This window comes from Sturnira hondurensis, unplaced genomic scaffold (assembly GCF_014824575.4).
Source record: "Sturnira hondurensis isolate 20B ecotype Veracruz unplaced genomic scaffold, ASM1482457v3 Scaffold0009733, whole genome shotgun sequence".
NCBI classification, from domain to species: Eukaryota; Metazoa; Chordata; class Mammalia; order Chiroptera; family Phyllostomidae; genus Sturnira; species Sturnira hondurensis.
Genome location: NW_028082364.1, coordinates 5,716,693 through 5,743,521, shown reverse-complemented (window position 1 = coordinate 5,743,521; position 26,829 = coordinate 5,716,693). Strand labels below are relative to the sequence as shown.

The following is a 26,829-nucleotide window of genomic DNA, read 5'->3' as shown; positions in this document are numbered from 1 at the left end:
CAGGCGCGCAGGGCGCCCCGGCTCCGGAGCATAAACAAGAGCGGGGACGGGATGAGGCGGCGATTGATCCTCGGGCAGCGAGCTGCGGCGACCCAGGTGGCGAGCGGGGCCCGGCGCCGACCCTGAGCGCACGCGACCCCTGTCCCGTGCGCGAGTCCCCGGCCGGGCCCATCCGCCCGCCGCGCGCCCACCATGAACCTGGCCAGTCAGAGCGGAGAGGCCGGCGCCGGCCAGCTGCTCTTCGCCAACTTCAACCAGGACGTCACGTAAGACCGGGGCCGGGGCCGGAGGGCCGGGGGCCGGGAGGGGGCGCGGCTGGGAGCTGGGGGCCGGGGGCCGGGGCGGGCGCGCGCGCGTCCCTGCGGTGGGCCCGCGGCGTAGCGGCGGGGGCCCCCTCCTCGGGTACCCTCTGGGCAGGAAGACTGATGGGTGATGGGGCGAAGGAGGTATTCGCCCACCGACTGGAAGGCTTTCGCTCTCTGGACCCCGTTTCTCACAAAGTTGGGCCGCGCTTCATGGCCCGACCTGTTGCCCGAGGTGGGAGTGGGCTCCTTCCTCGTGTCCCGCCCGCCCCTCTCTGCCCCATTCTTCCCCCTCTTCAGGCCCGTCTCCTGGTCTCCTCCTCATCCTAGGGTCCCTTTCCCCGGTTTTATTTCATTTCCTTCATGTCGCACTGTTCTTCTTGGCAGGAAAGTTTGATGTTCTCCCCCAACAAGAAACAAACTTAGCAATAATCCTGGCCTGCGGCCCGGGGAGAAACTGAGCCAGGGGATGTGACAGAGTTACCTGCGGAGTCTGGGCCCCTCGGGGGGTGGGCAGGGCCGTTCCTAGGGGACGAGAGACCCTCGCTGGGGCCAGCACGTGGGTAGGGAACACCCTTGTCCAAACCCACGTGGGTCTGAAGCCTGTGCCTCGGAGGCGTCTCGGTGGCCTTCGAGGATAGTTCTGAGGATAGTTCCCCGATGAGGCCTGGGGAGCCGGAAGGATGAGTTGTGGGCCTGGAAGGCAGGAGAGCCATCTTGGGGAGTGAGTAAGAGGAAGTGATGCAAGGAGGGGAGTGGGTCACTGGCTGGCAGAGGGTTGGCTGAGTGGTTACTAGTTGAGTGTAACTGGCAGGGTAGAGAAGGAGAAATTTTTTAATGAAAACTGGGTTGTAGGCCAAATGTTAAGTGACGGAGGATGACTTGACTTTGGGTGGTGGGCACACAATACAGGGTCATGTGTCTTAGAAATGTGTGTACTTGAAACCTATATGACCCTGTTTACCAATGTTGCTCCAAAAATGTAACTTAAAAAATGAATTCAGTGAAGAGGAGAAACAAACTTGATTGTAGGCAGGCCAGCCCCAGGTCGGTGGCATGCAGCAGGGCGCAGTGGCACCTTCTGCAGGCAGCCCTCGGTGGGCTGTGTTGAGGGTTGGAGGGGAGCAGGTCACCCCCCCACCCTCAGGTGAGGAAGCCCACCTTTGGACAGGTTCCTGGGTCTGGGGGCTGCTGAGCCCAGCTGTGGGAGTGGGGCTGGCGTCTGTCCCCTGCATTCTCCTTCTTTTCCTCTGCTACGCATATTACTCTACCTGCAGTGTAGGGTTTTGAGGGGAGTTCAGGGGAGTGAATTTGGAAATCAGACTGTCATGATCTGTAAAGGTGAAATCAACTAAATACCATAGTGGTCTATGTGAGTGGTCTAAAGCCAATACCACAAAAAAAAAAAAACATTTTGGACAGTCTGTCACAGGTGGTGATCCCTGGGATAGAGTGTATTATGTTAGTCAGTGTGGGGAGTGGAACCTTTCAGACCAACTGTGACTTAGTTTTAAGCCCTTAATACTTTGAGACCAGTAAGAAATGGTAGCTTGATGAGTTTATGTCTTATATAAATTAGAGATTTCCAAAACATTTCCTGTCATTCTGTCAGGTTTTCTCTCCCCATCATTTATATTGAAAGGAAATGAAGTGAAATGCCCAAGCATTCTCTTTGTTGTTATTTCAGTTGGGCACCAAGTTCTCTGCATAGTAAGTCCTGGGCAGGTAGCTGGGTTCCTTAGAGTGTCGTCCCAATAAGCCAAGGTCGCAGGTTCAATTCCCCATCAGGGTACATGTAAGAGACGACCAATGAAGGCATAAATAAGTGGAACAACTAATTGATGTCTCTCTCTCCTCCACTTCCTCTCTCTAAAAAAAAAAATCAATATATTTTTTAAATTCCTATATAATAGGAGAATGTCACTCTGGCCTGAAAAAAGGCCCTTTCACAGTCAGAGATCCTGTCCTTCCTGACCCCTCTGGGAGCCCTGAAGTTATTAGTTCAAGAGGAGATTTCTGTTTTATCATTTTAACTTTCCAAAGAGCCCTTGATGTGGCACGAACACAGTTGTAAGGAGCGGCAAGTTAGACCTTCAGGCGTGTATTGATTGAAACAACGGTGATTGGTCTCAGACCAGAGAAACACTGAATTTCCTGGGGAACAGCTGTGTGGTTTGCACCTTTCCCTCCCTGCCCACCTCCAGAATTTACTTTAATAGAGGAGTGTGAGTTGTGGACAGAACACCGTCGGGGCCCCACACCCCCTGTCTCACCAGCCAGCCTGGGAGCCATTTCGCTCTGCAGCAGGCGCGCATTTGTCCACAGTGCTTAACAACAGGCCGCTCGCAGCCCGGCGAACTGCCTGCCTCTCATCTGCACTCGTAGTGGTTCCAATGCCGTGGTACTTTTTCCCAGGATTCCAGTCCTAGAAGTGTAAATAAGGCTTATTTGTTTTTCACCATTTGCTTTTGGGTTTGTTTCATTTTGTTCTCTAACTAGACAGAAGCACGAAGAACAGCTCGTCTCCGTCAGCTTGCTCGTACCCAGTCAGTTCCAACCCTAGTTTTCGAAGTAACACTTCGGAAGGTTTGTGTTGGAGGGCTTTGTGGCTTTTTGGAATTGAAGGTAACAGACTAATAAGTGGCAGTGTCATGTGAATCTCAAATGGAAGTGTCAGGGAGTGACTTCATCCCGTGGACACCATTCATCTGTGGGCAGTGACTGGCAGGGCGTGTTGGAAGCTACAAGACTCAGAGGGATGCACCAAAGAAAGAACTTCCCTTCCCAAGTCTTCTGTTTGTGGGACTGTGGTGGGGTGTCCGGGAAAGTGACGGTGTGGAGGGGAGAAGCAGGCGTGTGGCCGGAGGGAGGGCTTTCTTCAGCCAGGTTTCTCCCAGGTTACCATTGTTATTCTGGGTATAGGCCACTTCTGTCCGCCTCGTCCTCGTCAGCAAATTGAGGGGCTTAGAAGTAGATGGTTACTAAGGACCCTTCACCCTGCAGGGCTGCAGGGCCCCCCGGCTGGATTCCTCTCCGTGGGTGTGGACCGTCTCCACTGAATCCTAACACTCTAACCTCTGAACGAAGAAGAAACGACGGGCAAGCCCATGCGGACTGCTCGTTGGAGAGAGGGGAGAATAGAGAAGGAGTTACATTCAGTGACAGAGACTTGCCATTTTGGTGGGCCAGACCCAAGCACTTGTTTGTCCCCCTTCCAAATACCGACACAGTGCGTCTGAGAGACTTACACCCACGGGGTGGGGAGGAGGAGCAGGCAGGCACTGCAACAAAATTTTGGAAGCTGGCACGTGGTAAAGGAAAGCGGATGCAGATCACTAGCGAGGAAGGCAGAGGACCAGCCTAGTGGACCTCGTGGCGTCCCCAGAGGGCTTAGTGCAGTGCGAAGGAGGGAGTGGGCTGGGGGGCCCAGGCTGTCCCCCAGGGGTACAGCAGGCCTCTGGACTTCGACAACAGACTTGGTTGAAGGCAGGAGTGTAGTGGTGACGTGGGGGGCGGTGACCGGATCCTTTTATTTGTTGTGGTTTGTTAGTCCCTCCCTTTGTCAGAAAGATACCCATTATGTCATCTTAAAATGCCACACGCACATTTACCAGGGAGTAAGGTTGCTTTCGGGGGATCTCAGGTTTACCTGTTACTGCTCCTCTCCCCTCAGTGCGCTCTTCTAGGGTCAGGTGAGTCCTGAGGGATCAATTACTACAGGCAGAATCTCCCAACAGGGGCGTGGGGACGTGATGATTGGTGTTCACGCTGAAAAACACCAAACCTATTTACACGTAGTGTCATCACCCCTTCAAACTGTCTACCTTGGTTGATACTGCATTACTGTACCTGACATACCAGGGAGCAATTGGACTGTTTTTGTTTACATCTCTCACTGATTGGGGCGCACAGTTCTTTGGTGAACCATGCAGCCTCGCTGGGGCGTGTCGCACCCCAGATCGGTCCCTGGTGTCTGGAGGGGGCCAAGCCCTGACGTGTGATCAGTGGGCCCAGCTCGAACACATTCTGCCTGTTTGGGGCCCGTTTGAGAACTAGATATATCAGGGTTTAGGTTCTCATTGGTCACAGCTCACTAGGTCGCCCGAGGAAGAGGCTTATTTCAGATACAGTACTAACAAGCTCGGTGATTTGGTTTCTCAGTCAACAAGAAGTTAGGGAAAGGAAGGCTGTGCACAATGGCAGGGTCACAGGGAAAGTGACAGCTGTCCACAAAGGCAGAACTCAGTGCTGCGGGGCACCATCTGGCGTGGGCACTCAGGCCCTGGATGCTGCCCTGCAGTCTGAGAGGGCCACAGGTGGGCCATGGGTGCGGGTTTCATTGGGAGTCTGGGTGAAGGTCAGGGCTGCGTGGCCCCTTGCGTCAGGAACACAGAAAACATGTAATACAAGAACGACTTCTCTCCAGATCAGAAAGGGTGGGGGGAGGTTTCAATGCTGCAGATGGTGACCCTTCTTTAACCGCAGAACGCTTTCCCGAATACCAGTTTCCCAAAAGTTGTGGAGAACTGAGGTTTTATTTTCAGTCTTCTTGGTTATTCTTGTGTTTTATTGGTTCCTGTATTACTTTTCAAAATATTTACAGGTAACAATGACTTTGTTGATGTAATTAATTCGGTATAGTGAAGTATTTTTGCAAAGTGATAAAAGCTTATAGAAAATTTTATTTATATTTATGAGCTAAACCAATTGCAATTTAAAATTTTAAGGCTACTTATAGTGGCTCTGTTCTTGAAATACAGTTGACCTGTGAACCACACAGATTTGAACTGCACTGTCCACTTACATGTGGAGGGTTTTCAGCACAGGAACACAGCCGCCCTCGGTGTCCCTGGGTTCCCATCTACACCATTTATGTAAGGGGCTTGGGCATCATGGTTTTGGTACCTGTACAGGTCCTGGGACTGGTCCCCTTCACCCGCATCAGTCATACCGAGGGACAGCTGAGTTTTGGGGGAGTCAAAAGTAGTACACAGGTTTTTGCCTGTGTGGGTGGGGAGCCCCAATCCCTACATTGTTCAGAGGTAACTATTTCTTCTGTATGCGTGTGAAGAGGGGTCGGGGATCCCAGGTTTTTAACAGATGAAGCACTCGTGGAATGAAATGCCAATCTTCGGTTTTTCCGTCTTCTGGTTCACCCTCTGCCTCCACCTGTTCTCATGTTCTCCCAGGCGCTAGATGCACAAACAGTCCCAGGGTCTGACTCTGCGTGACCCACACTTGCTGTCTGTCCTGTTTCCAAAGGCTGTGCTCTCTTACTCCCTGGTCAGTCACCCTCTGGAGGGCGGTGGTCTGAGGGACAAGTGCTCTGTTTAGGGCCGCAGCTCTGCTGTGGAGGGACCTGGAGAGCGCTCGGGGCCCTCTGAGCCTCGCAGCAGAAGCGCGGTGTCGGTGTGGGGTGGCAAGCGCCGGCCTTCCTGGTAAGGCTCTGCAGCCGGAGCCCTTGCTTCTTCCTTCCAGGCCGGTTGTGTGGTCTTCCGACTCCAGATCCTCAGTTAGCACTAGGGCACGTTTCATTTCTGGCCCGTGGCTCAGCCATACAGAAGTGACTGGGCTGCATTTGCTGCAGCCGCACGGAGATGTGGAGATGCTGGCCCGCTCCCGGGCTCTACAGACTTGTTTAACTAGAACGTCAGCTCCCTGAACTCAGACTCTCACCCGGCCTGTGCATGCGTGCCAGGTGCCTGAGAAACCCCACTTGTTTGAGGGGATCGTTAACTTAGGGGTGGATATTTATTACATGTCAAATATGCCTCTAAAGTTTTACGTTTTAAGTAAGAGTGTTGGCTATCTCTGTTTTATTGACCTTCACCTTTTCCTGCCTGTGGGGCATGTCATCTTCCTTTGCCACCCTCCTCTTTTCTGCTCAGCCACCACTCACCCGGTACAAACTACGTGAAATTGTATGCTAATGTTTGGTACAGACGATGGTTACTCTGCAAGCTAGTTTGTGCATTATCGTTGTCTACACGTACCAGCTCTTATTTCTGAATCTGGCTTTTTTGCAGGTCCCTAGCTGTTGGTAGTAAGTCCGGTTATAAGTTTTTCTCCCTTTCTTCTGTGGATAAGCTGGAACAGATCTATGAATGCAGTAAGTGTTTGCTTTATTTTTTCCCTCTGTTAAAACAGACAAGTTGAACTTGAATTGATACGCATTCTTAAATTCAGACACTGGTTAAAATCCAGGTGCCCCTAGCCAGTTCTCTTATTCCACCTCAGTCCACCAAGAAGTGGCCCCGGGAACAATTTTGCGTGTCCCCAGATCTTTTCTGTTAATTTGCATACTTATAAATGTGCATGGAGAAACATTTGTGGGTTGTTTTTTCAATGCAAGGTATCATATTATGTTTATTGTTATTTCTACCCATTTTCAATGCCATTTAAACCTATCGGGTTTCTGTCATGCAGGACTTCCAGAAAGCTGGAAGTTTTACAGCCCACGTAGGGATGATGTTTTTCTTTCCATTGTTATTTTCTGGCATTTGAACAGCTGACATGTCAGAAGCAATATGGAGGTGCAGGTATGCCATGGGCTTTGACTCCTCCCTGGTCACTGTGTCACCACCTCTCCCCCAAGCCCACGTGGCCTTGGTTTGCTCTCACGTGTGCACAGCAGTACCTGCGGACCACGCAGGCGCAGGCACAGACCCGTGCCCCCCAGGAAGCCGGTGGAGAGCTGTACACGCTTCCCACAGGCACAGCATGTTTTCAGTGCTGAGGCATCTTGTGCTCATTCTTGGTTTAGTCGTTCTGTGAACATTTACTGAGGACCCACTGTGTGCCAGCCCTGTTTTGTTGGTGGGGATGGCGGTAGTGACAGAGTTCCTCCTCTCCTGACACATTTAAGTGGAGGGAGACCAAAACCAAGCAGATGCTTCTGTGTGATGTTAGGCAAGGGACACAAAGACGAGCAAACACAAATAACCACCCCTGTTACATAAAATGAAGACACCGGGGGTGGAAAGTCCATTCTTTGTGCTGGTCTCGTGGTCCACCCAAAAGACAGGGGCTACCCAGGCTGGCTCACAGGCCCTGGCCTCCTCCCAGGTAAGCCCTCGGGTGCCCCTTCACCTCCGTCAGCGGAGTGTGTCTGACTTTCCTGTTCTTTGTCGCTGCCCCCGAAGGCAAGTGCCCCGGCCCTTTATTGGGAGACTAGAGGGAGACAGCGGGGAAGCAGAATCAGCCCCAGTCAGTGCCTGCCTCCTGCTTCCTGCCGGCTGCCTCCGGTTTTGTTTCTCCTGTCCTCAGACTGGCCTCCTGGTGCTTACTGGGTCTCCCACAAAAGCCCCTATTCTGACACGTAGCCGGAAGATGGAGCCCGGGGGNAGACACCGGGGGTGGAAAGTCCATTCTTTGTGCTGGTCTCGTGGTCCACCCAAAAGACAGGGGCTACCCAGGCTGGCTCACAGGCCCTGGCCTCCTCCCAGGTAAGCCCTCGGGTGCCCCTTCACCTCCGTCAGCGGAGTGTGTCTGACTTTCCCGTTCTTTGTCGCTGCCCCCGAAGGCAAGTGCCCCGGCCCTTTATTGGGAGACTAGAGGGAGACAGTGGGGAAGCAGAATCAGCCCCAGTCAGTGCCTGCCTCCTGCTTCCTGCCGGCTGCCTCCGGTTTTGTTTCTCCCGTCCTCAGACTGGCCTCCTGGTGCTTACTGGGTCTCCCACAAAAGCCCCTATTCTGACACGTAGCCGGAAGATGGAGCCCGGGGGGGGGGGTAAAAGAGCCTCGACTGCCTGTGCTTGCTCATCCCCGTGGGCAGCAGTGTTTCTGCAACTCCCTGGCCGGCTGCCTCCCCTGGACCCCACGCAGGCCCGCTCCTTGCAGGGGTTTCCTCAGAAGGGCACCCCCATATCGGAAAAGGGTGCCACCCAGCTTTCGCATGAACGAAGCCCTTATTGAATCTAAGCCAAGTGAGGGTCTGGGTTGTGCTACTAACTTGTTGCTGTAGTGACAAGTCGTCTGTTTTCAGATCCACAGAATTTCTTCCCAGTTTGGAGACCCCGTGCTGAGAAAGGGTGTAAGAACACCTGGTCTTCACTCTTCCTCCATTGGAGTGGTTTAATGATGATTTAATGACGAATCTGTTTCCTTGAAATTTGTTTACTGGGTTTTGGCACCTTGTTTTAAAGATGTATTTAATGGAACAAAATGTGTTGTCAAAAGAGTGGGTATTTACTGACCAACGTGGTGATTTCTTTGGTCTTCTTAGTGCACTTTGGCCCTTAAGAAATAACTAGCCCTGGCTGGTGTAGCTCAGTGGATTGAGTGCCGGCCTGGGAACCAAACAACCATGGTTCGATTCCCAGTCAGGGCACATGCCTGGGTTGCAGGCCAGTTCCCAGCAGGGGACACACAAGAGGCAACCATACACTGATATTTCTCTCCCTCTCTTCTTCCCTTCCCCTCTAAAGATAAATAAATAAAATCTTTAAAAAAAGGGAAAAAAGAAATAACTAATGGTCACCCTGGTTGGTGTGGCTCAGTGGATTGAGTGCTGACCTGCAAAACAAAGGGTCACCAGTTCGATTCCCAGTCAGGGCACATGCCTGGGTTGCAGGCCAGGTCCCCAGTACGGGGCGCGCAGAGGTGACCACACACTGATGTTTCTCTCCCTCCTTCCTCCTCTCTAAAAAATAAATAAAATCTTTTAAAAAAATAAGTGATGGAATGGACGTAGGAGTTTTTGAGAGTTAATGCTTTAAACTAAAGCTATGAGATTCTTCTATTAGACCTAGAACCTGACCCACCTTTCTTCTTTCAGACACTTTTGTTGAGCTAGAGAAAAGAAATTGTCTGGTGTTGGTTCTGGCGGTGTGGGAGGCCCGGGGCAGGGGGTCCGCCCTGACACCTCGTTTCTGCCCTGCGTCTCTGTTGCCTGTCTGCTGCCCTGTACTCCCCCATCAGATCCTGGCGTATTGGCCAGAATGCACATTTCGGTAACAGTCTGCCTGTGTGGGGTTCACAGTTTTTTGAAATGCCATTCAAATGCCATAAAAATCACCTGGTTTAAGTGTGCCGTTCAGTGGGTTTTAGTGTATTTTCTAAGTACTGCCTACCATAATCTACTTTTAAAACTTTTTTATCATTTCCCCCCAAAAACCCTGGGTCCCTGAGCAGTCCCTCCCCATGTCCCGTCGTCATCGTCGTTGTCCCCGTCGTCCCCCCCCCCCCCCCCCNGCCCCCCCCCCCCCCCCCCCCCGGCCAGCACTAATCTGCCTTCTGCCTCCATAGATTTGCTGCTCTGGGCCCTTCAGATGGGCGGGGTCACACCCGCCTGGTCCCTTGGACTTGGAGTGTTGGCAGGGCCGCCGTGCAGGAGCGTGGGCCAGCACTTCTTTCTTTTTATTGCTCAGCAGGGCTGCACTGTGTGGACGGGCCACACCTCGCTGGTGGACCCTTGGGTGGTGTCCACTTTCCGACCCTTGTGAGTCCTGCTGCTGTGAGCCCCGTGTGGCGTGTTTCTATGTCTTGGGCAGGCAGCTAACCAGGAGGAGGAGCGAGGCTGCCGGGGGGCGGGGGGGGCGGGGGCGGGTCTCGGCTGGGCCTGCGAGCCCAGTGGTGAGGAGGAGAGTGCGCGGGTAGGCATTTTACAGCGGCTGGGTCAAGTCCGCACTTCCCACGGGTGTTTTTATCAGCGTTCGGAGACCCACCCCTCCCTTCCTGCACTCAGGCACCGCCAGACGTTTGACACGTGCGAGCTGAGTCTGAGAGGAGAGATGTGTTTGTTGTCTTTTTACATTTCTTAAATCGTAACTGAAGTGAACGCTGCTGCTTTTTTTTTTAACTGCTTGTTTCTTTCCTTTGCCCACTTTTCTGTTGGATTATTTGTTTCTTCCTGACTTACAGCCAATTAGCCATCTGCCGTGGGCTGCTGTTTGCTTTTCGACCTTGTTCATGGTCCTTGTCATTCTGAGGTCTGGAGTCTTCTCTTATAAGGCTTCTTGGGGCACTGGGAAGCATGTCCTGCCCCAGGGCCACACGGGACAGTCTCCTGTGTCCCCATGTAGGTCCTTGGGGTTTTGCAGGGACGCCTCCTGAACCCTGGATGTGTGGTGAGTCGGGGTATCTCCGCTGTCACTCCCCGACTGGAAGGAGCATTTTCCCACGCGCTCGTTTATGTAGAGGGCTTCCTGGCGTGTTTGGAGGTGACAAGGCGGGGCGATGACCTTCTTTGAAACTTAAGAAAAGAAAAAAATAGGTGATGCAAAAGTCAGAAAGTTAGTGTTTGCTCAGTCCAGGTGACGGACATGTGGGTATGCTGGTCTCTTCAGTGGACACGTGTAGTTTAAGACAGCTCTGCTGCCCCCACACATGCCTCTGTAAAATTCTGAAAGAGCGCTCATCTGCTTTTTGTTTCCTTCATTAAAATTTCCAAAAAAAAGTCTTCAGACTTACCAGTGGGTGGGAAAAGTGCACCAACACCCTGCCCATGGGTTTGTTATCTTCCGTCAGTGGGCGTCGTCAGTGGGTGTGCCCGTGAGCACCTCAGCGTGAACGCTGCTGCCGCCTGGAGTTCAGTGCTGTAGGCTTTTGCTTTGGGGGTAATAATTACATATAATGGAATACACAGATGTTTTCTTTTTAAGGTTTTATTTATTTACTTTTGGGGGGGAGGAAGGGAGAAAGAGGGGGAGAAACAGCGAATGTTGCGTCTCTCGTGGCCCCAACTGGGGACCTGGCCCACAACCCGGGCATGTGCCCTGACTGGGAATCGAACCAGTGGCCTTTTGGTTTGCAGACTGATGCTCAGCCCACTGAGCCACACCACCTAGGGTGGAATGGACAGATTTTAAGTAACATCTGTGAGTCTGGACAGAAGGCATGCATCTGTGTAACCCAAACTCCTGTCAAGGTTTACCATCGCTCTAGAAAGTTCCCTCATACCTCCTCAGACCAGTCCCGGCTCCCTCCCACCCCTAGGAGGCAGTGTTCCGGCTTTTCTCAAGTAGAGTTAGGTCAGCCTGTTCTGGAGTGTCATGTAAATGCAGCACGTGCTCTTATGCGAGGGTCTCTCAGCTTAACGTTGCTGAGACGTGTCCCTGCTGTTGCGTGTCTCCACTGCCCCTCGAACAACGTGAGCTTGAGCCGCTCCAGTCCTCATACACACAGATTCCGTGTGATAGACACCTGTGCTGTCTTCCACCTGCGGGTGCAGGGGCCAGCTGGGTGTGGTCCTCTGTGCCATCTCCCGGGGGATTGAGCATCTGAGAATGCCGGTGTCCATGGGGGTCCTGGAACTGATCCTCTGTGGTTACCAAGGGTAAAGTTTTGGGAGTCAAAGCACACACTTGGATTTTCTACTCCGAGGGGAGTCGGTGCCCCTAACCACCCCCCGTTTGTTCAAGGGTCAACCGTGTGTGGCTGAGTGACAGCTGGTCCATCCCCTGATCCGTGGGCTCGTCCGGTTTTCGCTGTGATGAATGAAGCTGCTGGGAACAGTCTCGCCCCGCTCCTTTTGTGGACTTCCATGTCTTTAACTCGAGTAAATATCTACGCACAGAATGTGTGATTCGTCTTACAGGGACCACCAGGGTCTCCTAAGTGGCGGCCCCATTTCACATCCCCTCGGATGCTATGTGCCAGTCTGGTGCTCTGCCCCCTCCCTGAGGTGGGTGTCATCAGGCTTCTCAGTGCTGACCGTCCTGTGTGTGCATGACAGTCTCGTGGTGGCTCTGATCTGAATGTCCCCACTGACTGATGCTCTCGGGCATTTTTGTCAGCCAGTTGTGTGTCTTTCGTGAAATGTCTATTCAGGTGTTTTGTCCCTGTTTAGATTTGGTGGTTTGTCTTTTGTCACTGAGTTGTCAGAGTTCCTTCGGTATTCGGGGACCAGTCCTGTGTCAGACGATGGAGCATTTTCCTGTCTGCAGCTTGTCTTTTCAGCAGACATGCTGAGTTTTCATGAAGTCTGATATACGAGTTTTTTTTTCCATTTATGATTCCTGCTTTCTGTGTCCTTTCTAAGAAACATTTGCCTGCTGTCATGTCTTGGAGACACTATCCAGTGTTTTCTTCAACAGTGCTGCCGTTCCAGCCCCTCTGCTTATTCGGTGACGCAGCTCGAACTGGTGCAGGGCGCCGTCAGGGCCAATTTTGCCCTAATGACTCCTGGCCAGCTGTTTGCCAACAAGATTTCTCTCCCTTCGTTGGATTGCTTTGGTGCTTAAAACAGCCCTTTAAGTGTGGGTCTCTCTCTGCTCCTCAGCTTTTCCAGTGATCCTTGTCAGTCTTCATGTCAGTGACATGCTGTCTAGTTTACTGTCACTTTCATCTATTAGATACGAAGTTTTGATGTCTCGTGATGTAAGCCCTTCAACTGTGTTCTTTTTCAAGGTAGCCTTGGATATTCTAGATCCTCTGGCTGGCTGATTTCTTTCTTTCTTTCTTTCTTTCTTTTTTTTTTTTTTTTTTTCAAGATTTTACTTAATTTTAGACAGAGGGGAAGGGAGGGAGAATGGGAGAGAAACATCAATGTGTGGTTGCCTCTTGCACGCCCCCTACTGGGGACCTGGCCTGCAACCCAGGTATGTGCCCTGACTGGGAATTGAACCAGCGACCCTTTGGTTTGCAGGTCGGCGCTCAGTCCACTGAGCCACACCAGCCAGGTCTGACTGGCTGATTTTAAAATCAGTTATTGTCAACGAAAATGTCTGCTGGGATTATGCTTGGGACGGCATCGATGTAGAGACCAATTGCGGAGCACCGCCGAATGAAGGGGCGGGTGTGTGCTCAAAACACCCAGCACACTGTCCTTCTGCAGCTCAGGCAGACGGGCTGCAGGTGGAGACCGTCTAGACTCTCGATCTGGGCTTCTCTTACATTCCAGAGTTCTCCTTGTGTCTCGATCAGAACTTACCCTGGGGTAATAAGGAGTCGGGGGTAGGCAGTCAGTGGGGAGGGGGTGAAGTAATACCTGTGGAGGGTCCACTGTACCTGCCACTTTCTGTATAAGACGCTGTCTCTACATCTTGTTTCATTCGGCCTTCTGGGTAGGGGAAGTCCCCTGTAACAGGGAGCAGGGACCTGAGGGGAACGGAGAACTGGCTCTGGATCATATTGGCCGTTCCCTCCTGAGGGACTACAGAGTAGCTGCCATCCCATTTCATGTAGAGGAAAGCAAGACTTAGAAAGGAGGTCATTCAAAGACTATCTGGGGGCTTCCTGCATGGCAGGGACCATTGTGAGGGCCAGGGAGACAGCTGTGAGCAGGGAACACAGCCTCTGTTCTCACGGGGCTCCCAGTCCAGACAGTGTCCAGAGCTCCCAGTGGGCAGATACACAGGTGGTGACAGCTGACGGCCAGGGAGGGAGTGACCAGGATGATGTGAGAGAGGACCTAGGAGGCCCCCCTTGGACAGAGTGTGTGTGAGGCCTCCGCAGAGGTGGCACCGGAGGGCAGAGCAGCCTTCCTCCGTCAGATCCCAGGGCCTGCCTGGCCCTCTCACCAGATGCCCGTTGTGTGGCCCTGTAGTGTTCGACTTTCTTTTTTTTAACAATTCCTTTTTTTTTTTTTTTTTTAGGAATTTAATTTCTATTTAGAGAGCGGGGAGGAGAGGGAGAGAAACACTGATGTGTGAGAGATACATCAACTGGGTGCCTCGTGCTCACCACCCCCACCCCGGAGGACCTGGCCTGCAACCTAGACCTGTGCCCTGACTGGGAACCAGTGCCCTCTTGAGTTTCAGGCCTGCGCTCAGTCCACTGAGCCGCACCAGCCGGGTGATGGTTATTTTCATAATCATCACTTAGACCCATGTTTGCGTGTGGGAGCAGATTGTGCCTATTGATGTGGATACATAGATATTTCTTCTACTTGCAGCTGACACCGAAGACGTGTGCATCGTAGAAAGATTGTTCTCCAGCAGCTTGGTGGCCATTGTCAGCCTCAAAGCCCCTAGGAAGCTAAAAGTTTGCCACTTTAAGAAAGGAACAGAGATCTGCAACTACAGCTACTCCAACACGATCCTGGCCGTGAAGTTGAACAGGCAGGTGAGTGGCAGTCTCCCCTGAGTTGGACGTGACTCTGCAGTCAGGCGTGAATCGGGCGTGAAAACCCACATCCGGGTTGTCAGGGTGACTTAGGCTGGTGCTGCCACCCCCGCCTCGACTCGGCTTTCTTCTCAGTTCGGCTCTCGTCCCTCCCGTCCTGGCGAATGCCTTGCTTTCTGCCACGGGTTTGACGCATCCTCCCAAGGCCTGCGTGACTGTACGGCTGGTCCTCGAATTGCGTGGCGGCATGGTGACTGGAGGGGCTGCTGTGGGGCTCGCCTGTCTCTGTCAGCCGGCCTGGGGTGCAGCCAGCCGTCTTATCCCCGTCCGCGTGAAGTCACGGTTTCTGAGACTCGGCAACGTAGGACAAGCTTTGTGTGCACATACTCAGCCTCAGGGTTGAGTCATAGTTTATTTAGCCTCTTATTTTGAACTGTTAATTCTTTAAGTTGACACGTTTACCACTTCTTAATATCATCCCCAAAACTCACAAGAGTGTGTGGTGCAGGCGGGTGACAGGCACTGGAGCTCATGTCATGCGGCCGTCATGGCTGTGCTCACACACGACATGCGGCGCCTCCTTCGGCCCTTCCACGAGCTCCGCTTGCAGCACAGGCCAAGGCGCAGTGGGCGTGGGCTGCGTAGGACGCAGCTGGTGGATCCCGAAATGCCGTGACCCTGAGGCAGTCACAGCGGGGACCTGCTGACTTGGCTGGAACTGGGAATTGGTCTAGGAACTGAAAAGGCTGGTTAAAGTGGGAAGTTATAAGGCAGAGCCTCTTGAACCTCTTTGAAACTGAAAATGCTCGTGTGCGTTCTGGTCACAGCTGGTGTTGGGCCCTTGAAGCGCCACCACCAATACACCCATCTGGGAATGCGGCAGGGACAGTCTCCTGCAAGGCCATCCGGGCGCGGGGCGTGTTTTCACACTCGTGAGAAATTCCTAGGCTCTCCCTTCATCTTGCCTAACTCAGCACCGGGTGTTTAGTCACCAGACCCACCCAACATGCTCCATCTCATCTCCACGAGGGGTTGGGGGAGGGCCGAGAGACAAGCAAAACTAAACACGCTTTTTCCCAGCGGTAGTTGTTCAGTTTCCGTGGCGTAGAGCCAAATCGCGTCACTAGATGTCCTAGCACAGGTGGCAGAAATCGTCACGGGACAGGCACCCTGGCTCCCGACATCACCTTACCGGTGCGCAGGGAGCAGGGTGCTGGGGAGAGCCGCCTGGTTGTGCCAGCATCCTCTGCATGAGTGTCGGGTCTGCGCGGTGCTCTGGAAGGAACGCAGAGCGTCTTAATCCGAGAGTGCACCAGGTGGAGATCGGGAGTGGGTCGCGCTTCGGCTGGCACCTCATGTCTGGTGTTTCTGGTTTTTGCCCCGTCTCTCTCTTCTAGAGGCTCATAGTGTGCCTGGAAGAGTCCCTGTACATACACAACATCCGGGACATGAAGGTGCTGCACACCATCAGGGAGACTCCCCCGAACCCAGCAGGTGAGCGCCCTGTTTCTCTGAGTCTCGTTTAGAGGAAGCCGGGGCTCAGTGAGGGGTTTACTTCTCTCTCTGGGGGTCCCGTGGGTAGATGTAAAATGGCTTGACCTTAAGCCAAGCTCCCTTCCTTCTGACGCAGGTCTTGTGACCACATCGGTCAGGGGTTCGGTCAGCTTCCACTCTGAGGTCACTGGCCACTTCCAACCAGGAGGCCTCTCTGCCTAGAACCCTGCCCCAGCTGAGGTGGGACCCGGACCCAGGGGTCAGAGCCCCGACTTCTGTACTCTTCGTTGAGTAGATGCTCTGTCGTGTCTGACACTGCAGAGGTGCCCTCAGACCCTAACTCTGCGCTGTGCTCCGTGTGTCCCCAGGCCTGTGTGCGCTGTCCATCAACAATGACAACTGCTACCTGGCCTACCCTGGCAGCGCCACCATCGGAGAAGTGCAGGTCTTTGACACCATTAACCTGGTGAGGCTCCGTGGTGCTCCGAGCCCTCAGAGTGCGCCTGCGCCTGCGCCTGCAGTGAGGCCAGTGGGGCCTCTGGCGTCCTGGCGTCTGTGGCGTGAGCAGTTCCGCCTGCCAGCCCCTCGCCAGTGCAGTGCTCACCCCTCCGTCATCTCCCCCAGGGCAAGGGCTGGGAGGGACGGAGAAAACGCCAGACACCTCAGGATAAATGGCTTCACTTTTCTAAGGTCTTGGGCACATTTCCTTGCCCCGCCCCCACCCCAGTAAACCAGGTGGACGTGCGTGGATGGGGTGGGAGTCACGTTTGACCGGTTCTCCCTTCCAGAGAGCGGCCAACATGATCCCGGCTCACGACAGTCCTTTAGCCGCGCTGGCTTTCGACTCCAGCGGAACCAAGCTCGCCACTGCTTCTGAGAAGGTGAGATGCTGGCCCCATGGAGAGCTGGTCCCGGGGTCTCAGCGGACTCCCGTGCTGCTCACACAGTCGGGCCACCCGCCGAACCTCTGTATCTGCCGCGTGCAGAACAGCGCAGGGAGTGGGCCGGGCTCTCCCTGACGGGGACCGAAGTGCCCCACGCAGCCACACACTCACTATGGCGAGCACAGGCACGGCATGTGCTGGGGTGCGGGGGGCCTGCCTGGAGACGTCTCCTCCCTTTTCCGTCTGCTTAGCTGCGGTCGTGTCGCGTGTGTGGTCCTCCGCCTCCGCACTCCAAGTAGTGCTGCGTCTTCTGAGTTAACACTCTTGGCTGCTGCAAAATACTCCGTTCTCTTGGGACATTTGTATTTGTCCTGTTCAAAACATACTAGAGTCGTGCTACTCCATTAACTTGTTAACGTTTAGACTGCAGATGGTAGTGCACCTGAGTCTTACGTACGTCGTTTGTGTGCCTCTCTGATCAGGAAGTGAGGAGAACCTCTGGGCCCAAAGGACGTGGCCCGTCTGCACCGAGACCGGGTGCAGTCCTGGCGGTCCCTCCGTGGGAGCCTCTGCTCACAGCCTCCCAGACGCTGGGGGGTCCTCGCTCTCTCCCTGACTCGACAGCTGCCTCTGTTTCCTCTCTGTTCCTCTCTTCTCTGTCTTTTCTCGGGGATCTCATTCGTTCTCCTCGCTATTCTCTCTTGGGAGCACTGGGACCTGCTCCTCATTCACGCGCGGCCTGATTGATGTCACTCGGATGCTGCCACACTGAGGGCCTGAGTCGCCTGCTGTCCGAAGTCACCCTTCCCTCAAACCAGCCAACCAGATGGGACCCGGGGCGGGACGTCGGCCCCCTGCCCCAGTGTCCCTGCCGGGTCTGTGTCCTGGACTCTCCCACCCAGCCTGCACAGCAGCGATGCCGCCATGCACGGGTCACTTACATCAGGGATCAGTCTAGACCCTTACATTTGTCACCTCGTTTGACCCCTAGTCAGGGTGAACATTTCTCCTGTTTCCTGTGGAGGAAACGAGGTGATTTGCGGGGTCAGCCAGCTGGGTAGAAGCAGGGGGATTAGACTCCAAGGCGACTTCGCGTTTGAACGCGGTGCTGGGCTGTCACAGTGTCACCTTGTCTCCTTTTCCCTGGGGAGCTTGGAAACAAATGGCCGTGAGGTTCTGTCACCCCTTGATTAATCCGAGTTCTGTGTTTATGGTTTGTATTAGGTCTTAGGGACGCACTAAAAGGCACTTTATACAATTTCAAGGCCAGTAAAAATAGAACACTGTCTTCTGGGCTATTAAGAGCAAACTCTTTTTTTTTCTTTTAAATAAAGATTTTATTTATTTATCTTTAGAGGGGAAGGGAAGGAGGGAAGGAGAGAAACATCAATGTATTGTTGCCTCTCATGAGTTCCCTGCTGGGAATCGAACCTCGATCGTGTGGTTCGCAGGCCCATGCTCAATCCACTGAGCTACACCAGCCAGGGCCTAAGAGCAAACTCTTGATTTGCGTTTAAACAGAATCCTCAGGTTCGTGGGGTTAGACCACAGGGCCCTTCTCAGCCCTGCTGTGAGCTTGGTGCGGCTGCCCTGGCTGTGTGGCTTCCTCCTGCCTCCAGGCCACGACCCACAACTGTCCTTCCTCAGTGTCACTCGGGGGTGCCGCTGGACATAAAGGCACAGAGCTCTACACAAATACAAAAGCTTAGGCTACAAAAGGCAGAATTTTGCCGTGGTTGTTTTTGCTTGTGAATGCACTAATTTTCCTCTGATTCTCAAGAATTACGAACTTGGTGATGTCCTTTCTACCGGATGGAACCGCTGTCTTTCCGAGGGCGCTGCTCTTAGTGACCTGCAGCTGGGTCTCTGGGTGCCGCGATAGCTCGTGGGACTTCTTGGTGGCCTTGGTGGTGGAAGCACCATTCGGTTTCACTTCCGGGGCACGTCTCTCTCTGTGACTCTCCCAGATGTCCACGTCCTGTCTGCCTACCCCAGGCCCATGCGTGTTTCAGGAGGTGGGAGGTAGAGCCTGGCAGGAGCACAGCCGTCCTCCTCACGGTTCACATCCAAGCAGGGAGCTGCCGTCACTCACCACTTACTCGTATTTCCTTTTGTCTTGGGAATTTTCTTAACACGAGCCTTACTGTTGCGTAGGTTTGGGCAGACCCTGTTTAGGCAGTTAAGTAACGTTCCAAGCTCGTCACGTCCCTCGGTCAGTAACTCAGAGTGACAAGAAAGGACGTCAGTGGGATCTCGAGGTTCTTCAGGCCATCGGTTAGGGGGCGCTTTCCAATGTGGGGGACACACCTAAGGGTTGTTTTTAATAGTTTAAACTTCAGATGGCTTTGAAAAAACTAAAGCTAGTTTCTTCCACATTTGACCTCAAGCCGTCAGTGTTTAGAATGAACAGTGCATTTGCGGTGGAGAGAGGTGTCCTGCTGTGCCCGTGGGCGAGAGCAAGACGGCAGCTGTGCGGGGTGCCTGCAGCCGCTGGCCAGGGGCTCCGGCCCCAAGCCCTGGCCGCGTGGTCCATGTCCAGACTCACAGGAAAGTGTGATTTCACTCGGCTAACATCCTGTTTCCTCTCGTTTTTCCTGTTGCAGGGGACCGTGATCAGGGTGTTCTCCATTCCAGAGGGACAGAAACTCTTCGAGTTCCGGAGAGGAGTTAAGAGGTAAAGTACACAGATCTCCCAGGTGGCTTCTCTTCGGATTTCAGTTCTGTGTCCTTTGTGACCGAGTGGGACGCGAGCCCCAGGTGTCCAGGTAAACACGCGCCTTCAGCCCAGCTCTGTGGTCAGGAGAGATGAGGGACACTTTTTACCGCCCACTGGGTTTTGTGTGCCCGTCATCCTGCCTGTGTGCAGAGCGACAGCCGGACGGGGGAGCCGGCGCGGCGGCGGCTGGGGACCCCAGGTGCTTAGCGGGCCCCAGCCTTACCTGCTGCTCTGGACACTGACCGCCTCCCCCTCCCCCCAGCAGAAGGCTCAGCTCCTATCTGTCTGTCCTTTCTTTCAGATTTTACTACTTATCTTTAGCGAGGGGAAGAGAGGGAGAGAAACATCCACATGCAAGAGATGCACAAGTCGGTTGCCTCTTGTGCGCCCTGAGGGTCTGGGCTCAATCTGAGCTCCACCCTGTGGACCAGAAGGGCACACGCCTGGGTTGCAAGCCAGGTCCCCAGTTGGGGGCAAGCGAGAGGCAACCAGTCATCTATGTGTCTCTTGCACACAGATGTTTCTCTCCCTCTCTTTCTCCCTCCCTTCCCTTCTAAACACAAACGCACACATACCGTAAGACACCCTGTAAAGCTCCCTCCCCTGGCCGTCCATTGCAGACCCTGCTGGGCTGGACTTAGCGTTCCCTTCTCCCTCCACCTGCTTGGGGAGGGGCGCTGTCCTGGTTGCTCCTGGGTCTTCTGCCTCAGGACTCACAGGAGAGATGAGGACCGGGCTTCGGGTCCAAATCTCTGGGCTCTGCCTGTAGCCTGTGACCTTGCTTAGCAGTGCTTGACCTCTGGAGCTTGGGTCCCATCCCAATCAGTTTTCTGGTGGAGCCCAGCTCCCCAAGGTCAGGAGCTGGGCCAGGAAGTGCTGGTACATAGGAAATAATTTAGAACTTGTTGTTGTATTTGTCGGTTCAGCATCTCGTGCCCATGGCTCCGAGGCACCTCACCCTGTACTGCTGCTTGCTCTCGGTGGCATGGGTCCACAGATTGTCAGTGAGCTTTACTGTCCCATCTCCAGAGCTAGGCGTCTGCCCCTCCTGTCACCCCGCCCGTCTTTCTCTTCCCCTTCTTTCTTGCTTGTCCCTGCGCCACACTCTCGGCTCTGTTCCCCTCTTGTCTCATCTCTGCCAGGGGCCCTCTCCCCGCCCCTACAGCCGCACGTCCTCCTAAACAGTGTCACGTGCCTGTATCCCAGGCTGCGGCATTTCCTGAGGTGCCTGCTGGGGTGCCTGGCACCACCGGCCAGAATGTGCCCTGTCTGCTCACACACCTTAACTTGGTAAACCATCGCCACCGGCCATACCTGGCGCCAAGCCAGAGGGACTCGGGGGAACCCGGCACTGACTCTTTCCCTCATTTCATGCGCCCAGTGAGGCCACAGGCGTGTCGGCTCTCCCAGGGCTGCCCACCCACTCCCGAGGTCTCCCCCTTTCCATGTCCCCTCCCATCTTCCTCCTCCCGCCTTCAGATGACCCCTGACCTCGCGCTCACGCATCTCTGCTGTGGGCCCGTCAGTCTGGCCCCACTGCTCTTTGAGGGCCCTGTTGCTGCCTCCTTTTGCCGGTAGGGTAACTCCATACTCCTCAGCTGACATCCCAGCCTCTGCCCTTCATTCCAGCGCAGTCTCCTTCCCTCTCTGTCGCTCCCAGTCCCGGCCACACCACGCTCAGTCCCTCAGAGCAGTGGCCCCGTCTCCACCGAGGTCTTGTGTGTGCTGCCTCCTGTGCTCGGGCTGTCAGGTTGGCAACCTGGACGACTCCCGAACCCTTCCAGGCAGCATCCGGGGGCCTCCGGGGGCCTCTCCCCGCCTGCGGCGGAAGCAGCCCCTCTGCCTCGGCAGCACCTTCCCCTCGGTCGTTAAACACTGTCTCACTGACAGCCAACGTGGGTCAGCACATGCCCCGGGTCCATGGTGGACCCCGGAGGCCCGGCTGTGGAGGGGCCACACGTGTGTCCAGGACTGTGAGGAAACGGGGTTTGCTGGCTTTCGGGTTTTTCCGGTGATTTTCACCACGTACCGTAGAGACTTAGTGTGTTGAGTACTGAAAATTTTGCTCTGTGAAATGTCAAGGCTGCCAGTCTACGCTCTGTGCGCTAGGAATTGCTGTGATGTGAATTAAAGAGAGTTCACAGTTTAATAGCCTACAGAAGAGTCGCTCTTGCCTGACGCTGCCTTTCACACCTTCCAAAGGAGCTTTTTGAGCAGGTGACTGGGGAGGGAGGAGAAAGCGGCCCGCAGACTTGGGGGCCGCTGTCAGGGGCCCCTCCTCTCTGGGCGGCCGTGCAGCCCAGGCCTCCTCTCACCCGCAGGTGCGTTAGCATCTGCTCCCTGGCCTTCAGCGTGGACGGCATGTTCCTCTCCGCCTCCAGCAACACGGAGACTGTGCACATCTTCAAACTCGAGACTGTCAAGGAAAAGTGAGTTGCAAAGATTGCATTGTTTAAAAACAGGAGAGCAGTTTGACCAGCTTAGGCCAACCGGGCAGAAACGTGTGCACAGACAGGCCCTGCCTTCCTGTTTCCGCCGTGGAGACCCTTCTCTGGCTCTGAGTGAATGACACCCAGTCCACACTCAGCAGTAGGGGAGCCTTGTCCCTGTCGGGTGGCCTTCTGTGGGGGGTCAGCATGGGGGAAGATGGCTGTCTTCTGGTCAGTGCAGACGTCCACCTCTAGGCACGTCCCTTCAGCACGTCTGCACACACTGCTTGTGGGTAGGTGTCCTGCCTGAAGCAGTCGGTTTACGTCATGTATCACTGCGCGGACATGCGTGGGGATGGGGTGCTGCTTACGTTTTCTCTTCCAAGTTCAAGCACATCCCACTGGGACCATAAGTATCGCTTACATTCTGTCTTATTTCAAGGAGCATGTAAGGTAACTCGAGATATGTACCAGGTGAGCGACCCCAAAAATGGGCTGTGGGAAAAGAGTTAGAGACTTGTGCTCCTAAGGTTTTTAGAGACTTCCTGTCCAAAAGGTCCAGGTCATGACTCTGGCCCTGTATGTCCGTCCTCACGTTCCCACAAGTCCTTTGCTGTCATCTGTCGCAGCCACTGAGGAGGGACACGGCTCTGGCAGAGGCTTGTTTTCTCCACCCCTTTTTCCTGAGGGGTGGAGGGTTCTCCAGGCCCTGGGGCCGGCCCGTGTCTCTGGTTGGCACACAGTGACTCAGGGACCAGCCACACACCTGCGACTGCCCCCCCCCCTCCAGACCTCAGGAGGAGCCCACCACCTGGACCGGCTACTTTGGGAAGGTACTCATGGCTTCCACCAGCTACTTGCCGTCCCAAGTGACAGAGATGTTCAACCAGGGCAGAGCCTTTGCCACAGTCCGCCTGCCCTTCTGTGGCCACAAGAACATCTGCGCCCTAGCCACGTGAGTAGGGGCGGGAGGCCCTGCCCCCTTGTCCTGGTACATCCAGAGATGGGGACCGGCTTGGGCTAGTGACCATTCTTGTGGCCCGAGAGTAAGCTGCAGACACACCCTGTGGTCGAGCGGAGGCTGATGAGGCGCGCAGGGAACCGCGGGTGTGCACGCCTTCTCCTCGGCACTCGCTCTCCCTGTGTCTGCTGAGCACAAACAGAGTGGGCGGAACAGAGTCCGACGCTGCCCAGCCCGAGCTGTGGGAGCGCCCCTCTCACGCCCAGGCCACAGGGCCAGCCAGGGACAGAGTGCAGGGCCTGGGACCCACGTGGGGCTGAGTGTAGCTGGGGGATAGTGCTTCTGTGAGGCCGGGCATCTTCCTCGCAGGGCAAGTCCAGTGGATCGAGGGGCCGAGAGACGGTGGCCCGCCCTCTGGCCTCCAGGCATCCGCAAGCTTGGGGCGTGGCCAGGAGTAGCCCCGGGGGTGTGCGCTCAGTCCGCACACAGCAGGCCTGGTTCGTGACACTGAGTTTGCACTTGCTCTTCGAGGTGGGGGTGTTTCCCTGGCCACACCAGAGGCGAGGCCGCACCTTCACCAGAATCTGAGAGCTGTGCTCCTGAAAGTGGCTGCTTTTTTGTTCCCACCAGAGTTCAGAAGATCCCCCGCTTGCTGGTGGGAGCTGCCGACGGGTACTTGTACATGTACAACCTGGACCCCCAGGAGGGGGGCGAGTGCACCCTCATGAAGCAGCACAAGTAAGCTGGCCTCTCTTGGCCGCCGCCGCCTCCGGGTTTCTCTGTGCCATCTGGCTGCCGTTGGCACCTCTGTGTTGGCTTCCTTGGAAGCCAGCGACACACATGCACGGTCCGGCGTGGCCATGCCAGCCGGGAGCTTCGCCTCCCAGACAGACCCTGGCGTGGCACAGATGCCCACGCTCCCACTCCCGCCCACTGGGGACCCCGTGCAGTTCCCGGGCAGACACGGGCGCACCTGCCTTCCAGGGTGGGGGCGGGCCTTCCCTAGGGGTGGGCTGGGCTGGCATAGTTTGGGGAGCTGGCCGTGTCACTGTGGGGTAGGTCATCTCTTTGAGAGGAGGGGTTAATACTTGTGGACTGGGAAGCTGTGCGGTTTGGTGTTCTGCTTCTGCTTTTTATTTTAATCCAACAATTACAGCAATGTTGTAATACCCTGGGGTAGAACTGGGGCGTGGGTTTTTTTAAGTATTTTAGGAAGTCACCTATTTATTGTATCTTATTTTTATAGTTTCTTAAAGAGAAATATACTTCTGTATAGTTATTAAGGGGCTAGACTATACAGAGAAGGGGTAGATAGAACTTGCTTAGAATTATGCCACATTTTTATTTTACTTAAATGCTCCTTTTTTAAAAAATAATTTTTTTATTTAATTCTTGTTCAAGTACAGCTTTCTGTCTTATATTCCCAACCCTGCCCACCCCCTGCCCCATGCTCCCCGCCTCCCTCCCATTTCCGCCCCCCACCCTTAGTTATTGTCCATGTGGCCTTTATACTTGTTCATGTGAGTCCATCCCCTTTTCCCCTGAAATTCCCTCCCCTCTCCTCTCTGGACCCTGTCAGCCTGTTCCGTATTTGAGTGTCATTGGTCACATTTTGCTTGCTTGTTTGTTTTGTTTAGATCCCTGTTAACGGTGATATCATATGGTATTTGTCTTTCACCGCCTGGCTTATTTCGCTCAGCATAATGCTTTCCAGTTCCATCCATGATGTTGCTGGGGCGTGTTTTTTATAGCAAATTCTATTTACAATCATTAGTCTCAAATGACGTAAGATTGTCTCACCAGGAATAAGTTTTTCATTAGACTCTCCCCATAAAAGTTCAGGTGAACAGATACAGTCACTATAGTTACACGCATGTCCTGGCGAGTGACCTTTGTCCAGTGACGTCCTCACTGGTGTTTGCTCCGCTTTTACCAGGTTGGATGGCAGTATGGAGACAACCAATGAAATCTTAGACTCCGCCTCTCACGACTGCCCCCTCGTAGCGCAGACCTACAGCACGGCTGTCGCCAAAGGTACTCATGCGCCCGCCTCTCCGACCAGACTGGGTAAGGGCTGCAACAGGAGGCTGGGCGGCCATTGTGCTGGGACTGCCCATGCCTCTCCTGCTTTGTGCTTTTCTCCCCAGTCAGCACGGCCCACCCACTGCTTCGGGTCGGCAGGGGAGTGGCGGTCCTCAGAGGCCAGCTGTTGTCACTGGGTTACTCTAGGCCTCCAAAGGCTGAATCCATTCACTCTTTCTCCTTGAAGAAAAGCAGCCACAGCTAAGGTTGCTTTGGGCGCATGTGACGTGTGCCCTGGCTCTGTCTGATGGGCCCACAAGCTTGCAATGCAGCCGTCCAGGGCCCAGGGCCCTGGGAGGAGGGTGGGCTGCAGCTGGACAGTGGCCTGCACGTGGGTCCTCTCGCGTCAGTGTGCAGGCAGATGGGTGGCCCGTCCGGCTGTGGCTGTTCATCTCCTGGGAGCTATCTCCCCCCCAGGAAAGCAGCTTGCCCTCAACAGGGCGGCCGCATAGCCTTGCTTGCAGAGGAGAGCACCCCTGCTCACCGCTCCTCTTCGCTGGAGTGCCTTCCAGCGGGAGGGGCGCTGCGCGTCTCATGTCTTGTGCTTGAGCATCTCACATAACCAGTCCGAGAAGTGCCCCCCAGGAGATGAACGGTCTGCCCGTCAGGAAGCCCCTGTGTGCTCGCAGACGTCTCTTTGAAAGTTAAGACTTTTGGAAAAGAGATGACTACATCTTGAGCTGCCTAAGGCTGCAAAAAGCTTGTTAGTCAGGAGAAAGACGGAAACTCGGGCTGTGTGGGCCACTGCGCATTAGCGCCCTCATGGGCCCCTGAGCCGACTGCCTCTCTTTGCAGCCCGCGCAGACGAGCCGGGGGCAGTGGGTGGCGTGCGACTGGAGGAGGAAGCTCGAGCCCTGCGGCTGGAGGAGGACAGCGAGCACCCGCCCATGGTTCTCCGGACGGACTGAGCTGGGCCTGCGAGCCCAGACCCCAAGCAAGGACACAGGCTGACAGAGGATGTTGTGTTATGCTGCTGTGAACCGCGACCAGCGCTGGGGGAGAGGATGGCAGAGACTTCACAGACAAAAACGGTCGTAGCTGTAGTCCGCCCGAACTGTCGAAATACATGGTTTTCACTTCAGTGGCTTTTAACCCTGCTATGAGTTTTAGCTGTTTGTTTTCTCTTTTTGCCAAAATTAACTGTTTGGTGAAGCCCTCGAAACCTCCTTGCTTTGCATGCATTAATGTGCCAAGCCAGCCTGGGACAGCTGGCTAGAGGCCACTTGCGAACAAGTGCAGGTGCGTGGCCGTCCCCACCTGTCCTTACAAGGCGTATGTGCAGAGCAGGCTGCTCCGCGGGCACCTGGGGCCCCCCCGAGGGCCCCTCCTGGACCACAGCCCCCGCTTCATTTTGTTAATTAAATTCTTTCCAAGTTGGACTCCTCTGGGGTTTCTTCCACAGCCGGCTTCCGGTTCTGACCTTGTTTTCCATGTGGACCTGGGCCGAGAGGCGCCTTCTGCTGCAGAAACCCTCTTCCCCAGCAGCACATGGACCTGAAGGAACGCCCAGGCGCGCCGGAGCCGGGGGGCAGGGCGGGGGTCCCCTGGGTGGTCAGTTAATCTGGTCTCTGCTGTCATCTTTCTGCCCAACACCTGTGTGTGTGTGTGGTCTGTTTTTTTTAGGAAAGCTGGTAGCTGTTCTACACCCACACGTAGCACAGAATTGCAGTGTGGTGGTCTCAGCTTGTCCTCCGACCCCGGGGCCCTCACCTGCGTCAGGAGCAGCCCGGACAGAGACGCATGGCAGGAGTGCGCTGAGCACGCCTCCTCCGCAGGGGTCTGTGCCTTTTCCGTTTCAGCCTCACAGAGCCGGTTGGCAAAGCAATGAGAGGTTCTGGGCAAGAGTTCCAGGCCCTGCCTGGCTCCCCCTTCATTTTTATGGAGCATAAACCTCAGACAACCTCAAACTCTGTGTTCCAAACCAAGACATGCAAGTGGCATTAATGGCACGAAGAATT

At 54.7% G+C, this 26,829-nt stretch overlaps 1 protein-coding gene across 1 annotated transcript; it reads left to right on the top strand.

Annotated features, from left to right (window-relative positions):
• WIPI2 (WD repeat domain, phosphoinositide interacting 2) lies at nt 1-26,250 on the top strand. Its single transcript, XM_037057897.1, has 12 exons — nt 1-266; nt 6,329-6,411; nt 14,136-14,305; nt 15,703-15,799; nt 16,168-16,265; nt 16,588-16,680; nt 19,287-19,357; nt 21,721-21,828; nt 22,619-22,783; nt 23,420-23,527; nt 24,726-24,823; nt 25,667-26,250. The coding sequence occupies exons 1-12, from the start codon at nt 193-195 to the stop codon at nt 25,777-25,779; spliced, it is 1,278 nt and encodes a 425-aa protein (XP_036913792.1). The 5' UTR covers nt 1-192; the 3' UTR covers nt 25,780-26,250.
• Nucleotides 26,251-26,829: the final 579 nt, after the last annotated feature.